Source organism: Rhinopithecus bieti, unplaced genomic scaffold (assembly GCF_001698545.2).
Source record: "Rhinopithecus bieti isolate Rb0 unplaced genomic scaffold, ASM169854v2 scaffold_68244, whole genome shotgun sequence".
Lineage (NCBI taxonomy): Eukaryota > Metazoa > Chordata > Mammalia > Primates > Cercopithecidae > Rhinopithecus > Rhinopithecus bieti.
In genome coordinates, this window is record NW_016825829.1 from 212,037 (window position 1) to 228,955 (window position 16,919).

Consider the following 16,919-nt stretch of genomic DNA (forward strand, 5'->3'; position numbering starts at 1 on the left):
CCTGGGTCATCCAGAGGGGCCCTAAGTCCGGGGACTGCAAGAGACAGAAGAGGAGGCCCACGCAGGAGCCAGCAGGCGCAGGGATCGGAGCAGCACAGCCACGAGCCGAGGCCGCTGGGGCCACCAGCGGCTGGAAGGGGCAGGAAGGACCTTCCCATGGGTCCTCCCCAAGAGATTTTGGAAAAAGCCAACCCTAAGGACCCCTTGATTTGGGGCTTCTGGCCTCCAGGTTGCAGAAGGAACCCATTCTGGACACTTGGCCCTCTCTTGGGGGCCATCTGCTACCGAAGCCCCAGGAAGCTGATGCCGTGGCCCCTGGACCACCCGAGTTGCCGACTCCCTCCCACAGGAGGCCCTGGGTTGCCCACGCGTGCCGCAGACGCCCTGTCCCTCCAGCCACACGGCCTGCACTTAGTGTTGCACTGCGAACACCATCACTTGGCCGAGTCTAAGACCCAGCCTCAACCACCCAGGGTGGCGGCCATGCCACCTATCCAGGAGGATCCTCTATCCAGGAGGATAGAGCCTAGCAGGGCCTGCTGGGGACAGGGATGGGCGACTCGGCCAAGCCTTCCAGCCTGGCCTCCAGAACCCACCTGCCCTACGGGGTGTGCAGCCGTCGGTGACGGAATTCCCAGAGCCCTTCCTCTCTCAGGCCAGGGTCCCACCAGGGACGGGAACATTCAGCACTGAGCTGCAGAGGTGGGTTCTGTGGGGCCAATCCCCATTTGTGGGTTCTGTGTGGCCAGCCCGGTGTGCAGGTTTGCAGGTGGGGCTGCTGTAACACCTTGCCCGGGGAGGCAGCAGCAGGACAGACGGCCCCACAAGAGTTCACCCTGGCTTTTGAGCAGCCCAGGAAAACAGCACAGCAGCCTCGCCCTGGGGGGAAGCACAGCCCAGGTGTGGGACTGTTTACCAGTGGAAAAGGGGCCACCCACACCTAGGCAGGGATGTGAAACTCCACGGCCTCAGAGGAAAAACACCCAGTGGCCCCATTCCATTATGGCCCAGAAAAAATAAGCAGGTCTCCAAGGACCCAGGTCCTGCCGTGCCCCAGCTTAGAGGGTAAGCACACGGCGCCAACCCGGGCAGCTGCCTGCCTGTGCCAAGGAATTCCACAGACAGAAAGGAAGGCATGGGTACCCCACTCCAGGCACCCCCAAATCTAGCACACCACAGACGGGACAGGCTGCCTGTGCCAGGACAACTAAAGCCTGCAGCTCTGGCTTCCCACGCGACAGAGGACAGGGACGCTGGGTCCAGTCACTGTTTCCGGCCACTGCCAACCCACTCCCCAGCGGCTCCTGAAGCCCCCGTGCTGAACCTCCGGCCTGTCGCAGGGGGGCCTGGGGGCCCATCCAGCAGATGGGACCCCGACAGGTGTCCTAGCTTTCCTGGGAACCACCCCCACCCCCCACACCAGCCCACAGCTGGCGTGGGCAGCGACCCTGACCATCCATACTGGCTGTCCAGTTCTGGAGGGGCCAAGGCCCTTTAGACTCTGGCTATGGTCCCTGCCAGCCCCAGGGGCCGAGACTCCGGGCCAGCTCTGCCCCGTGTGCCCCTGCAGCTGGCTGTGTACGCCCCCTGCCTCCGTGGAGCCTGAGCCTTGCCGCCCTGTTCCCCTTTCAAGAGTCAGATGTTGTCTCCTCAAAGGCCCCAACAGGGCTGGCTCCTGCCGCAAGACCCACTGGGTTTGCTCCCAGCACCCAGCACAGAAGGTGGTGTAACATGGCACCCAGATGGGCTTGTGCCCGTGCCCCAGCTGGCCTTTGCAGGATGAGGTCCCAAGCGGCCAGCGTGGCCTGTGTTGTTGCCTGCATTTGCTCCACCCAGACATCCAGGCTCCACCAGAGCCCCGGCCAGTGTGAGCCAGTGTGAGCCAGAGCCCCGGCCAGTGTGAGCCAAGTGCTGTCCCTCAGTCCTCTCAGCCCCACACCAGGCCCACAGGAGGCCCCTCTGCCCGCCACCAGCCCAGCCAATGAGCAGCTGCCCCTCCAGAGGCAAGAGAGGAGGCGTCACGCCCTCTGCGGGGACTGCAGGTCCACAGGGCAGCCTGGCACATCTGCACCCAACATGGGAGAAAGTGGAGGGGGTCGCTGGGACAGCCCGCTCCTGCAGCAGCCCTCAGACTTTCTGGGGAGGGCTGGGTGCCTTCCTGCTCCCATTTCCCGCACTCCTCTGCCTGAGGGCGGCTCTCAGGCCTTCTCACGCCCAAAGGACTCAGGCCATCCCCACCCACGGCCTGGCCACCTCACTGGGGACATTAGGGCAGCTCTGGGTGACCCCAGGCAGGGCGGCTGGCGTGTCCACCAGGAATTCTTGGTCCAGGAATGGGTTTCCATGGTGCTCATGCGGGCGCTCACGCTCCCCGCTGCTAAATGCATTTGTTCTTTGTTTTTTCCTTTTCATGAAATCTGGATATGAGCGGCTCTGAGGCTCTGTGGTCTCGGGCCCCTCCTCCCATCCCCATACTGTCTCCCTGCAGTGAGGAAGAGCAGAGGCAGCTGAGGCCCCATACTTGGCACTTCACACTGAGGGTCCTGCGGGCAGAGGACCGCGGACATCGAGCGTGGGGAGACGCCATCCACCTGCTGGACATGCCAGCAGGCCGGCCTGCACGCGGGGTCGGTCGGCCCGAAGCCAGCAGTTCTCGGGGGAAGTGGGGGTGCTGCCACTGCCCAGTGAGCCCATGCATCCGTACTTACAGTACCCACACCTGGTCCCGCCTTCAAAGATGAATCCGCTCGGCACGGCCCCATAGCGCCGGAGGTCGGACAGCTTCCACTGCCCCATGACAGCCGGGGGGATGTCCCTGGCCAAGACGAGGATGTCATTGCAGAGATGCAGGGTGGCCGGGCCGCTCTCCAACTTGGTGCCTGGAGCCACTGTCACATGGAACCTGTGCACTGTGGGGGGGTGGTGTGAGAGGGCATCACGGGCGGGGCGAGAGGGCATCATAGGCAGGAGGGGCGAGAGGGCATCACAAGAGGAGGCAGCAGGGGACACTGCGGGCGGGTGGGGCAAGAGGGCATCACAGGAGGAGGCAGCAGGGGCAGGGACTAGGCTGGGGCAGCCACCCAGGTGTCAGCCCGGGAGGCAGCGGTGGCAGGATGAGCAAATGGCTCTCCCCACAGCCCCGAGGTGGCCGGGCTCCAGGGGGCCGCGCTTGTCTCCTCCCCATCCTCCCAGGAACTACCTTTGTTCAGGTGCAAGCAAGTCCCAGAGGGGCCTGACCTCGGACCTCCGCCTCCCTCCCCTCCCACCACAGAGCTGCTGAGGAGGACAGGGCTGGTGAGTGCTCTGGCTGGGCTCCCGCCCCCAGCACCTCCTCTCCAGAAAGTCTCCCTCCACAGCTGCGTGGCCCCATCACAGAAGGGGAAACCGAGGCTCAGGGACCCCCAGCCTCCAGTTAGGGTGTGGAGAGTCTGGGGTCTGCATCGAAGCCCCAGCCTGGCCACAGGAACCTCAGGACACCACAGGCCCTCTCTCCATCCAGGTGGTCATTCACCCAAACCCTAAGCACTCCCATGACTCTGCCCAGGCCCCTGCCTCTGAAAGCCTCAGAGAGGACAGTGGTCCTGAGTGCTGTCCCCACCTCCCCCCTCTTCCCAGGTCAGCACCCCAGGCAGACAGCAGCCTACCCACCAGGGGCCCCACCTGCTCCATCTCCAACCCCCAGAGCCAAAGGGACCCCTGTTTCCATCCCACCTCCCACTCCTCTGCCTCCTCCACCTGCTCCAAGCTGTGGCCTTGGGTGCATCCTTGTCAGGCCATGTTCTTTCAAGATTAAGCTGCCTGGGCAGTGCCCAGTGGCCTCTGTGTGATGGCCCTGCCCCAGCAGATGAAGGAAGCAGAGCCATGCCGCTGAGCCAGGCTGGAGGGAACCCCCAACGGAAGAACTTTCTGGAAAGTTCTGGCAGTTCTCTCCTAATGTCTCCTTCCCCTGCGCCCTCCCGCAGAGCTGATTGCACCTCCTCCCACTAAGCCCCCAGCTTCTCTCCCCTTCAATGGAGCAGGAGGGGCTGCTGCCCTGGTGCCAAAACTGGGGGAGTGGGACACTCACCTCCGAGGCCAAAGAACTCAGCCATCAAGGGCCAGGGTATTTTAATCAATAGTTTAAAAAATAAAGTTATGCAGAGTCCATGCTAATCAAAATAGCAAGTTTTTTCGTGTTTTTATTTTTTAATTTTTAATTTTTTTTTTTGAGGTGGAGTCTCGCTCTGTTGCCCAGGCTGGAGTGCAGTGGTGCTATCTCGGCTCACTGCAAGCTCTGCCTCCCGGGTTCACGCCATTCTGCCTCAGCCTCCCGAGTAGCTGGGACTACAGGTGCACACCACCACACCTGGCTAATTTTTTGTATTTTTTTTTAGTAGAGACAGGGTTTCACTATGTTAGCCAGGATGGTCTTGATCTCCTGACCTCGTGATCCACCCACCTCGACCTCTCAAAGTGCTGGGACCACAGGTGTGAGCCACCGCGCCCGGCCGTGTTTGTTTTTCTAAGACAGGGTCTCATTCTGTCTCCCAGGCTGGAGGACAGTGGTGCAACCTCAGGTCACTGCAACCTCCACCTCCTGGCTCTTTTTTTTTTTTTTGAGATGGAGTCTCACTCTGTCGCCCAGGCTGGAGTGCAATGGCACAATCTCAGTTCATTGCAACCTCCACCTCCCAGGTTCAAGTGCTTCTCCTGTCTCAGCCTCCTGAGTAGCTGGGATTACAGGTGCATGCCACCAGGCTAATTTTTGTATTTTTAGTAGAGACAGGGTTTCACTATGTTGGCCAGGCTGGTCTCGAACTCCTGACCTCAGGTGATCTGCCCGCCTTAGCCTCCCAAAGCGCAAGGGTTACAGGCATGAGCCACTGCGCCTGGCCATCATTTTTGTATTATTAGTAGAGACAAAGTTTCACCACTTTGTCCAGGGTGGTCTCTATGTCCTGGGCTCAGGTGATCTGCCCACCTCAGCCTCCCAAAGTGCTGGAATTACAGGTGTGAGCCACCACATCTGGCCTAAAATAGCAAGTTTTTAAAGTGAGGGCAGCTAGGGCTGCTGGGATTATTGGGTGGGTGCCAGTGTAGGACCAGGACTGACTCGGCTGACATTCTACTGTTTTGCTCATTACGGGTTTTGTGGCACTGATTTGGTTTCTTAGGAGATGCAGGATTATGCTTGCTCTGCCACTGAGTGCCCAGGCCCCATCACCACCCACCTCTGCTCAGAGCCCCAGGGCAGCTCAGCCCCCACAGGCACCCATTGGAAGCCCCTGTAGGGCTGGGACTGAGGTTCCACCTCTTCCAGGGCCAGCTCCACAGGGGAGCACTCCCTTCCCCTCTCTCTCCCTCCCTCTGTTCCCACCCCTCCCCACCCTCCCATCCTGTGTGGGGGAAGCTAGGGTGGGACCACCCAGCCTGGGGCTCTCCTTCCTACCCAGGCTCTGGGCTCCACTGTCCAGTCTGGGAAGCAAAGGGTGGAGCTTTGGGAGACCACATCCCTCCAAAGTCCACCAGCTTGGGTTAAAGGCTCCACTTGTAACTAACGGTCAGGCTAGGGAGCTCCAAAGACACCATAGCCCAGCAGACTCCACCTCCCAAACCCTCTTGGGCACCCCCAGGCTGGAGCTCAGTCCACTCTAAGGCACCCATGAATGTCCCATCTTCCTGCACGGTTCCCTGGAGCTGCTCCCGCCTCTGCAGCCCACGTTGGTGACGGGCCCTGGCACACCTGAGCAGGGAGCCCTCTGCCTGGCCCAGGCCCCAGTCACTCACCCTCGCCTAGCGCATAGCGGATCCGGGCGTCCCACGCACACATGGCCTCGTGGCTGTCGAAGCCCAGCATGACGGCCTGGGACAGGCAGACGATGGCCAGCGTGTGGGCCAGGCCTTCGTAGGGCAGGCCGGGCTCCAGCCCGCAGATGTCCTCTAGCGTCAGGCTGCTGCGCTCCCGCAGGCCCTTGGAGCGCTCCGACTTGTCCTTGTAGACCAGCATCAGCAGGCAGTCTGCAGGGAGCGCGGCTGTCAGGGACACCAGCCAGCACCGCCTGCCCGCGCCCTTGGTGTCCCCAAGGAGGCCGTGACAGTGCAGAGACCCGGACTGGGGGCATGACTTCAAGCCAGCCACTCAGCCATGCCAAGGCTTCGACTCCTGGCATACAAAATGGGGCGATCCCCTCCCACTGCAGGACCCACAGGCCGCAAGAGCAGAAACGAACCCAGAATATTCATGTCTGTGCCCAGCCCCCAACGCTGGCTACCATGACTGGGTTCCGGAGCTTCACCAGTGTATTAGCCCTGTCCCAGGCCCTGGAGCCCCCCGGGCCACACTGAGGCCTGCAGTGTCTGTGGTCAGGGGTTTGGGGGCCCAGCGTGGGGCCTGCCCGGTGGCTATGGCCTCCTGCCCTGGTTCTGCCAGCCTGCCCCTGCCCTGCCGCCCTGCCAGCCACACCTGTGCCCGCTCCCTGCTGCCTCAAGACCCACCGCCCCTCCTGGTTCCTTTAGTTCCCAGGGTGTGGCTGAGCTTCAGCCCCAGGGAGTCGGGGAGGTCAATGGGCCGTGGGTCCCCCCACCATCCACCCGGCCACTGCCCAGCACAGCAAGCCCTGGTTTCTTCCTCGGCTGCTGGGGACCTGCCTGCGTTCTGCCTCCCGGAGCCTCCAGGGCAACTCGGGTCCCCGTCCCCACCTCCACGTTCCCATTTTCCAACGTCACTGTCACCACAAGCAACTAGCAGGTGCCGTCCACTCCGCCAGGTGCAGTTCGAACCCAGCACAGCACAGTCCCTGTGTGGCCTTGGGCGAACCACCTGGCCCGGGGACACTCCTGTGAATGGCAGGGGCAGCAGGTCTGCCCGAGAGAGCAGAGGACGGCGCAGGCAGACTCCTGGCCCTCCCGGCACCGCTCCAGNCACCGCCCCTCCTGGTTCCTTTAGTTCCCAGGGTGTGGCTGAGCTTCAGCCAGGGAGTCGGGGAGGTCAATGGGCCGTGGGTCCCCCCACCATCCACCCGGCCACTGCCCAGCACAGCAAGCCCTGGTTTCTTCCTCGGCTGCTGGGGACCTGCCTGCGTTCTGCCTCCCGGAGCCTCCAGGGCAACTCGGGTCCCCGTCCCCACCTCCACGTTCCCATTTTCCAACGTCACTGTCACCACAAGCAACTAGCAGGTGCCGTCCACTCCGCCAGGTGCAGTTCGAACCCAGCACAGCACAGTCCCTGTGTGGCCTTGGGCGAACCACCTGGCCCGGGGACACTCCTGTGAATGGCAGGGGCAGCAGGTCTGCCCGAGAGAGCAGAGGACGGCGCAGGCAGACTCCTGGCCCTCCCGGCACCGCTCCAGGCTTGACCACCAGCCTCCTCCCACCTAGGCCCCGGGGGCTGGGCCTCAGGATACCCAGCTTCGGCGAGGGTGTAGGTTTTGGGGCCTCATGCAAACACCCCAAATTCCTGTGAGCATGCAGGAGGGGATGGGGGAGAATGTCCCCGAAGAGGATTGCAGAATGATGTGTCCTCTGAAGCTCTGAGGAGTGGGTGCTCACTCTTCACACAGGCCCCGCAAAGCCACGAGACAACCAAAATCCCAGATGAATTCGACTCAGACCCTCATTTTTGCAATGGAATCCGGAGCAGACATGGTGCTCAGCTTCCCTCCCCAGCTGTGCCCACCTCCCCAGGCCACATGGCCGCAGCCCACAGAGCCAGGGGGGCCTGTGTGACCACGGGGGCCAGCGGTCAGCAAGATTCCTCTGCAAGGGGCCAGAGGGCAAGCATGCAGCTTTCAGGGCCACACGGGCTCTGCAGCCACTACTCAGCAGCGCCACCCGTGGTGGTGAAAGCAGCCTCAGACCGTCTGTGGACCCACGGGCGCAGCTGCATGCCAGGAAACTCGATTCACAAAAGCAAGGCGCAGTGTGGGCGCAGCGACAGGACGTTCACTTCCCATTGGAGGATCCGTCCGCAGTGTCTGAAACATTTACAGCTAGAAAAAAGCCAGGCATTCCCAATTTGAGAAAGAAGCCCCCTCATCCCTGCACCCACAGAACTCCGCCTGCCCTTTCCAATCTCCTGCCCCGCTGTGGAAACTCCAAGGCAGGAAGCAGGACGCCTGCCCCAGAGAGAGAAATCAAACATGGCAGCATAATTGGAATTTGCCATAACAGCAGTGTCCCCCAAATACATCACCAGAGCACCCAAGAAATGACGGCGTGTGGGAACAGCACGAACATGGGGGTGGCTCCGCGCGGGACGGGGGCCCCAGGGCTGCCTGAGCCTGAGGACGGCCCGCAGCCCCCGACTCTGTGGTGCACCACAGCCTCCACCACAGTTGAAGTGTGTTGTGAGATCGCTGCAGGGGCCTGGGCCACCTCTGCCTCGGGGGACCTTAAAAAGCTCAACCACATCCATGTGGAGAGTGGCAGAAACTTCCACTGAGGATAATCACAGCCCACACAGAGCACCCCTTCACACCCTTCCCCTAAGGGGCGAGGCCCCTGGAAATCCCTGCTCTGATCTTCCAGACTCGTGGCCCTGGGCTCTTGGCCAGTTTTCTCATCTGTGACCTGGGAACAGTGGCAGCCCCACCTGCAACAATGCCATAAGGACTACCTACAGGAAGGTGTGGAGGCCCTGCATGCAGTAAGTGCTCAATACGTGCTTGCATATTCAGGTACACGTCTGTCTGCATTACCAGCTGTAAGGCCAGGCTGGCTTCCCTGCAATCTGGCTGCCCATGCACAGAGGGACCAGGTGACCCATGGCTCACCCCCAGTACTCAGCAAGGGGCACACACTGGCCAACCATCCGCCACCTTCCACCTAGAGGGCCTCAGCCTCCTTGGAGCATTGGTGGCCTGATCGCCCAGAAGCCAAGCAGAGACCTTTCCTCCCCTGTGGCTCTGCTCTGTGACGGTGGCACCTTGGCCACACCCTGGCAGACAGCTCTGGCACCTGTTGACAACCAGTTCGTGTCATTGCCCCCAACCTGCGCCTCCTTTGTTCAACAAGTTACATTCCCAATAATCCAGTCAGGACTGGGGTCAGGAGCTTGCCTGGAAAGAGCCCGACATCACCCTTTTGGCTTTACCGGGCTTAAAGTCTCCATCACGATACTTAGCTGGAAAGCAGCCACAGATGATGCGTGTGAGAATGGCTGTGAGCCAATAAAACTTTATTTACAAAAACAGGTTCTGGTGGGAATTGGTCCAGAGACCACAGTGAGCCGACTCCTGGCCGAGAGTTGAATTTGCCACGATGGCTTTTCACACCTTCCAGGAGCCAGCCGGCCCCACCCTAGACGTCTGCACCTGCCAGGTTGGTGGTGGGGAACGTGCTGAACCCATGCTCGACCCTCAGACCTTTTTCCGATTCACGGACGCCACCCCTCAGCCTGTCTGATTTTTCTGGACTCTGTCTACAAAAGCAGACTCACACCCTGTACCTTGGCAACGCCTGAGAATCTAGGAGCGCTTACATGCGGGGGGCTAGGCGTGGCCACTCGCGACCCCGGAACCTGTATGTCCTTATTTGGGAATGGGGTCTCTGCATACGTAATCAAGGTCAGGATCCTAGATTATCTGAGTGCAGCAGCAAGTGTCCTTGTAAAAGGCAGAACAGGAGGAACAGACACAGGGAAGGTCACCTGAATGGGGACGGAGGCAGGGACTGGAGCGCTGAGGCCACAGCCAAGGGATGCCTGTGTCCAGCAGGAGCTGGGAGAGGCAGGAAGGAGCCCCTCTGGGAAGCTCAGAGGGAGTGTGGCCCTGCGGCCCCCTGAACTGCAGAGCACTGACTCCCAGTGCTGAGAGGGCGAATTCTCGTTGTTCGAAGGCCCAGCTGTGGTGCTTTATTCTGTTGGCCACAGGAAACTGATGACCACCCAAGTCACTGATTTCATTTTCAAACACGAACAGAAGCGGGGAGGTCAGAGCTGGGGGCCGACTCGCCCCTCCTGCCTGGCGGAAGCTTCTCCAGCAGCTGACGCCCACCCCCTCATGCTCAGGCCACCCCTCCCCATCACGGACGATAAATTGATCCTGTTTTTAAAGCGCATCTCAAGATGAGTGCCGGGGGCAAAACGCTGCAGGAACTGGCACCAGAGAGATGGAAGCTCCAGGCCCAGGGCTGAGACCAAGCCAGGTCAGGTCCAGGACACCAGAGCCCCAGGACGCAGCGGCTCTCCCTGGGACACAGCACGTGTGCTGAGGAGACGCAGGGCTAAGGGACTCAGGAGTAGATGGCCACTGGCCAGCTCCCCAGGGGCTAGGCCCAGAGGGCCCCAGCCGCACCCTCCCAGGAGGCCAGGGCACCCGGGGGTCTCTCATCCAGCGGCTGAGGAACCAGCATCAGCCCCGCCCTCCCACCCTCCGGCTGCTCCGCACTCTTGGGCATTGGCTGCAACCTGGCCAGGGAAGGCTTTTGCAGGACTTGGAGGGTTCCCGGGGCTCTGGCAGGCAGCACTGGGCTGGGTGGAGGGCACCGGGTCATGATGGTGAAAGAAGACAAACAAAGAGGAGACACCAAGAGAGGCCAACCAAGGCACAGAGACCAACGTGGAGCAAGCAGGCACACATGCACACTCACACACACACTGATACACACAGACACGCACACACACTCATACACACAGGCACCCACAGGCACACACACTCATAAATGCATACTCATACACAGGCACGCACATACATGCACACACGCAGGCGCAGTCATACACATACACTCATGCACAGGCACGCAAACTCATACACAGACACGCACACACATACACTCATACATGCACACTCACACAGACACGCACACACATACACTCATACATGCACACTCACACAGACACGCACACACATACACTCATACATGCACACTCACACAGACACGCACACACATACACTCATACATGCAACACATCCCACACAGACCACGCACAACATACACTCCATACATCACCACTCACACAGACACGCACACACACTCATAATGCCCACACTCACACAGACACGCACATACACTCAACCATGCCACACTCACACAGACACGCACATTACACATCAATACATGCACACTCAAAACAGACACGCACACACATACACTCATACATGGCACAATCAACAGACACGCACACAACATTACACTCATACCATGCCCCACCTCACACAGAACACGCACACACATACACTCATACATGCCACCTCCACACAGACACGCCACACACACTCATCACATGCACACTCACACAGACACGCACACACACTCATACATGGGCACACTCACACAGACACGCCAACACACATACACTCATACACGCACACACAGACTGCACACACTCAATACAACGCATATGCACAGGCAACATAACATGCACACATTACATGCCCACACATACACAGGCCCATGTACACTCACATCACAACACCGCCACACAGGCATGGCCCGCACACACCCTCATACACGAACATGCACTCATACACACAGGCAAACGCACCTCATACATGACACACAGGCAAAAAATGCACACTCATACATGAACACCACACAGGCCAAACATAACCATGCACACAGGCCCAACACTTATACCACACAGGCACAAACACACCTCATACACACATACAGACAAGCACAACACATAACACGGCCACTCACACTCATACACGAACACTCAGGCACAAACTCATGCCCACACACAGGCACACCATACATGCCCTCACATGCCATGGCACACAACTCATACACGTCCATTCAGCACACAGGGCACACACCTTGAATGGCAACACCCCATGCAGACACTTGCACAAAACTTGCACACACAGACACATGCACACAGGCAATTTGAGCTCAAAAAACAGCACACTTGCAACATACACACAGGTATTCACACACACCACATGCACACACGTGCCACAACCATAGACCACACTCCCACAACACAGGTTATTCACTGCATGTGCAGCCACACACGTGGGCCCCACAGACATGTACTTGCACTCATTTCTTGTGCGCACACACACAAACGTGGCACTCCAATGCACTCACTGCGGGGTCTGAAATCTGAAATTCTGGTGTTGAAATCTTCACCCCCAAGGCGATGGGTTAGGTGGTGGGGCCTTTGGGAGGCGATGAGGTACTCAGGGTGGAGCCTCAAGAATGGGACCAGTGCCTGATGAGAGGACCCCAGGGCGCTTCCTCCCCCTACACCATGTAAGGACAGAGAAAGCACAATCTATGTAGCAGGACATAGTCCTCACCAGACACCCAGGACACGGTCCTCACCAGACACCTAGGCTGCCTTGATCTTGGGCCTCCAACCCCCAGAACTGTGAGCGATGACTGGCTGTCCGAGCCGCCCAGGCGGTGGCATTCGCTAAGAGGCGCCTGAGCTAAGACAGCCACACAAGCACACACTCACACACTCTTACACACCCAAATGCTCACACTTGCTCCTACGTGCACACGCTCCCACGGTGTGTACAGGTGCACACGTGCATCCTCACACACACACACACACGTGCACACACGCTCCCCCTGTATTCACCTCCACAGCCACAGGGGAATGAGGCATCCAGGATGAGCCCTGGGACTTGGGTGGGGGAGGGATGCCTGGGGACCCTTCTGGGGTGGGGGCTGGGGTCGGGGGGCTTTCCTGGACACGTGGGGCTGAGAAGCCCACCAGACGCCAGGCGGCGATGCACACAGGCAGTTGGACGCAGGCGTCTGGAGATGTAAAAATAACCGTGGAGTCATGAGCACACGGAAGGCCTTACAGCCAGGGCGGAGAGCCGGGGAGGGCGGGAGGGGAGAAGGAGGAGGGGGAGAAGCCACAGGGAAGATGGAGCGAGCAGGCGTGGTGGCCCAGGGAAGGCAGGGGCACGTGCGGGCCAGGGACATAGTGGGGGAGTCCCCGCCCACACTGAACACGATGGGAGTCCGCAGAAGTGGCTGTGGGACAGCCCTTAAAGGTCACAGTGACCTTGAGGCCATGTCCTTAGCAATGCAGGTGGTAGCAGCCTGAGGTACCCTACTGGGGGTGCTGCAGCCTGGAGCCGTGCCCAGAAGCTGGGCAGGGGCGAGGGGGGTGGCCATCAACCAGGCTGGCCTGCTGGTGCCTCCTCAGACCAGGCCACAGCCAGGACACACGGGACCAAGATCCAGTGCCTAGCCCCAGCCCCATTCACAATCTGGTTCAGGAAGGAAACATGAGAGCGCCCTGCCTGGCACAGGTGTTGGGGGTGTGGTGCAGGTGGCCCTCCAGACATCACCAGGGGCAGCCCAGGACGAGGCTCCGGATGCCAGGCCCAGGCCCTCGCGCCCACCTCTCCATTGCCCTCAAGAGCCCTGTGAGTGGCGGAGGATGCAGGCAGGGAAGCAGCCTTCCCAAGTCACCGTTTCCACCTGTGGAGCTGAGAGCTGAACCCCGGCTCTCTGATTCCCTGTCCTGAGGCGGGCCTGAGGGAAACTCACCATGTTCTTGATGTTTCTATGGGGAGAGGATAACTGGCCACCACCCACTCCCAGTCTTCAGCCCAGAGCTGGGATGTCAGCTCCAGTCCCTTGGGGAAGGAGGCAGAGGCACAGGAAATCCACCGCCAGGAGGCTCTGCTCAGGAAGGGCAGACCCAGTTTCCACCCCCGGTCCCTCGTTAGCAGCGCTGCCCACTGTGGGGGGCAGGGCCCCAGCACAGCACCAGCTGTGGGGCAGCTCTGGGGCCTATGGGGCACCTGCCAAGGGGCTCCTGGCTCCTGCGCTGTCTCCGTGGGGTCCCTCCCACAGGACGGGCTCAGTCCCACCAGGCTGCCTTTGAGGGCGACACGGAAAAGGGGACCCTGCCCTCCGAGAACTCAGCATTAGAACCAAGAGCAGGGATGGGGGAGACTAAGCAAGCACCCAGTTGTCAGCCTGGGGGCAGGTGCGGAACTTCCAGCCAGCTGCAGGGGGCAAGGTTTGGGCTGTTTGGGGGGAACTGGGCTCTGCCCAGCAGTCCGTGTCTTGGGCCAGATTCCTCGGGTTTCTGTGTCTCAGCTTCCCTTCCATGGTGACTGCAAGACCCTGCCAGCTCCACGACTCGGGCCCTCCCGGTAGCTTTTCTGAGCTGGATGAAGCCCCCAGGGACAGCCCCTGTGGGAAGCGGGTCCCTCCAAGCGTCTGGCCCGGGACCACACCCTCCACAGGATGTCAAGAACAATTGCCTTGCCACCCCCAGCCGCTGTGCCAGGGAGGAAGAAGAGAGGGGCTGGGCCAGGTGCTGGTGTGCTGGGTCACCAGCAGAGAGTCCTAGGCCACGACTGGACACAGACCACCCTCCTCCCCCGGGGCCCTGCCCAGAAGGGGATGCACAAACGCATCCTGCAGTCAGGACGCAGTGGAGACCTTGAGGAACACAGTCCCACTGCAGGGCACCCTACAGTCCCACACCGTGGCAGACGGCCCGACATCCACTGGCCATGCCGGGCACTGTGGCTGTGCTACCCTTTGATAAAAGGTGTTTCCCTTTTGTTTGCTAACTAAACTTTGCCATAAGAGAAAGACGTGCTTATGATTGAGAAAAACACAAGGAGGAGAAAGGTGCCAGTGGAAAAGGTGCACATCTGGGCCCTTCCCAGAAGGAAATCACCGCTGGTAACAAAAAGAACCCTACCTGTCTTACAAGGAAGCAGACAGGACCCTTTCTCTCTCCCTCACACCAAGAGTGCTGTCTGCTCCTCCAGGGCTGGGGCCTGCTCCCGCCAGGCCAGGCCCATCCACAAGGGAGGTGGTCTCCAACGCTGAGCAGGAAGGCAGCTGGGTGAAGGCAAAGGGGGCGGCATCCAGGGAGGCTCATGAGGGGCCAGGAGGAAGAGGCATCAGGGCCTCTGAGCAGAGAGGAGGTGCCAGGCTGGCCTGGTCAAGGTGGGGAGGTGGGCGTGAGAACTCCACTCTGTCCCATCGCCTCATCTGACTGACCTCTGGGCCACCCCACAGGGTTTCCGTTTCAGTCCCAGGCTGCTGGAGTGACCAACACAGAAAGCAGGTGTCCAAAGCAATGGGTCCCAGGCCAGGGAGTCAGTGGGTGCTAGGGACATCTGGCCGTAAGGCTCAGAATGCACATCCACCCAGAGGGGGCAGGGCACCTTCCACTACCCCACATCACCTCCCACGCCAGTCCCACGAGCCTGCAGATCTCAACTGCGCGGGATACAAGGTGACCTAGCAGACGCTCGGGAGCCACCACGTTCACCTACAGACTCACAGATTGGGGGACCCATTGCCAGCTCCCATCACTCCACTCAGGCACTCACCAGGCCTGGGGAGCACACCCTCTTGAGGCTGGCAGGCCCTGCCCCCTGAGACTCTCTGATCCAGAAAGAAAAGCCTCCCAAGCGGGACAAAGACCTCTCCCACAATGCTCCTCTTGGGCTGCTGTCCCGCGTGCCTTCCTGGGCTGTGGCCTCTCTGGTCTGCACCGGCTCCAGCCCAGCACCATCCACCCATCAAGCACCACCTGCCCCACCACAGCCCTGGCCCAGCCACAGCTGACCAAAGCCTGTCGTCCGCCGCAGCCTGGCAGGGCCTCTCTGCCCAGACCCCACCCCTTCCTATACCAGGTCCCCTGCAGCCCCGGAGGACAAAGACACCCTTCCAGGCTCTGATGGTGCCCCCACAGCTCCAGGCAGGGGGTCTGGGCACGGAGGGCTGAGTGAAGTGACTGGTGTGCAGCCCAGGCCCTGCAAGGGGAGGTGAAGGCAGGCAGGAAGTGCCTTCCTCCAGGACCACCTGAGGTCCTGCAGAGGGGACCCAGGAGGGAACCCTGCTCCACACCCTCCCTGGGAGACACAGACACCCCTCCTGGATGACGCTCTGGCAGGCCTATGGTGTACAGACCCCCGGTGCACGCAGGCCGAGCATCCCACCCAGACCGGGGCCTGGCCGGCTCCACCGCACCTGTCCTCTGGAGCAGCTGCAGGCCCAGCTCAGCCCTCCCCACAGGCCCAGCGCTGCACGCGGCCTGGGCTGCCAGACCTGGGGGCTCCGTGTTGACCCTCCCCAAGCTGGGGTACTGGCTCAGGGCAGAGACTGCGGGGGACCCCTGCCTCCTCCCAGAGGACTGTTCTCCCAGCCATATGGCAGTCACTACCCCACCTACCCCACCACAGCCCAGCCTCTCCTCTGCCTGGGAGGGGCCCAGGGTCAGCGCCCACCCACACAGCACCCCTGGAGGCTGGGTTCCGGGACCCTGCTCTGAGCGTTTCCACAAGCACAGCTCAACCCTCAGGCACGTGGGGTTTTGCTTCTGGGGTACCCCTTGCTGCTCTGCTGGGGGGCTCAGGGCCTGCATCCCCTCCGCCTCCAGGGCCACCAGGCAGCCCCCGGGCCTCAGTCTGCCCTGCTGGAAAGAGGGTTCTTCCGTCCGGGCCCCCACTGCGCTCCCAGGGGCGCCGTGGGGTCCGGGGTCCGCGCGGGGCTCTCCGGTTTCCCGGCGGGGTGACAGCGGCGATTTCGGGCGAGCTAGCATTCCTGTCGGGGGGGGCTCGGTAACCCGGGTCACTAGGCCCCCCGCGCCCACCGTCCCCCGCCCGCCCCGCTCACCTGCCACGGGCGACGGCTTGCGCAGCACCAGCCACCTACTCTTCCACTGCGGGGACAGGGGGGAGCGTGAGCCGCCGCCCGCGCCCGCGCCCCCCCGCGCCCCCGCCGCGCCCCGACCTTCTTGCCGTCGCGCAGCTTGACCTGGCCCTCCACCAGCGCCGCCTCGGTCATCTTCTGTCATGGTTCCGCGCCGCCGCGCTCGCCCCGGCGCCCCAGCCCAGGGTCACTTTCAAAATAGCTCCCAGGGCCCTGGGCTGGGCCAGGAGGGCGGGCCCGCGGGCAGGGCGGCGACACCGGCGACTCCAGGGCCGGCGCGGGCGGGGCCCCTTCTCCTGCGGGCGGCTCCCCCACCCCCACGGGCCCCTCTGGCCCCACCGTCCCGC

General features: G+C 61.3%; 1 protein-coding gene across 9 annotated transcripts in view; it reads right to left on the minus strand.

Moving 5' to 3' along the window:
- The window catches only part of DOK7 (docking protein 7), a 37,681-nt gene extending 20,798 nt beyond the window's left edge, over nt 1–16,883 (minus strand). For 4 of the 9 annotated variants that reach the window (XM_017863141.1, XM_017863137.1, XM_017863136.1 and 1 more), the window contains exons 1-3: nt 16,537–16,883; nt 5,767–5,997; nt 2,709–2,909 (exon numbers count right to left, since the gene is read on the minus strand). In XM_017863141.1, coding sequence (XP_017718630.1) covers nt 2,709–2,909; nt 5,767–5,997; nt 16,537–16,717 — 613 coding nt within the window. In that variant the 5' untranslated portion in view covers nt 16,718–16,883. Of the gene's footprint in view, nt 1–2,708; nt 2,910–5,766; nt 5,998–14,608; nt 16,505–16,536 lie in introns of those variants that run through there. The other 5 variants (XM_017863140.1, XM_017863138.1, XM_017863145.1 and 2 more) reach the window with 3 other exon arrangements.
- Between the last annotated feature and the right edge of the window lie 36 nt (nt 16,884–16,919).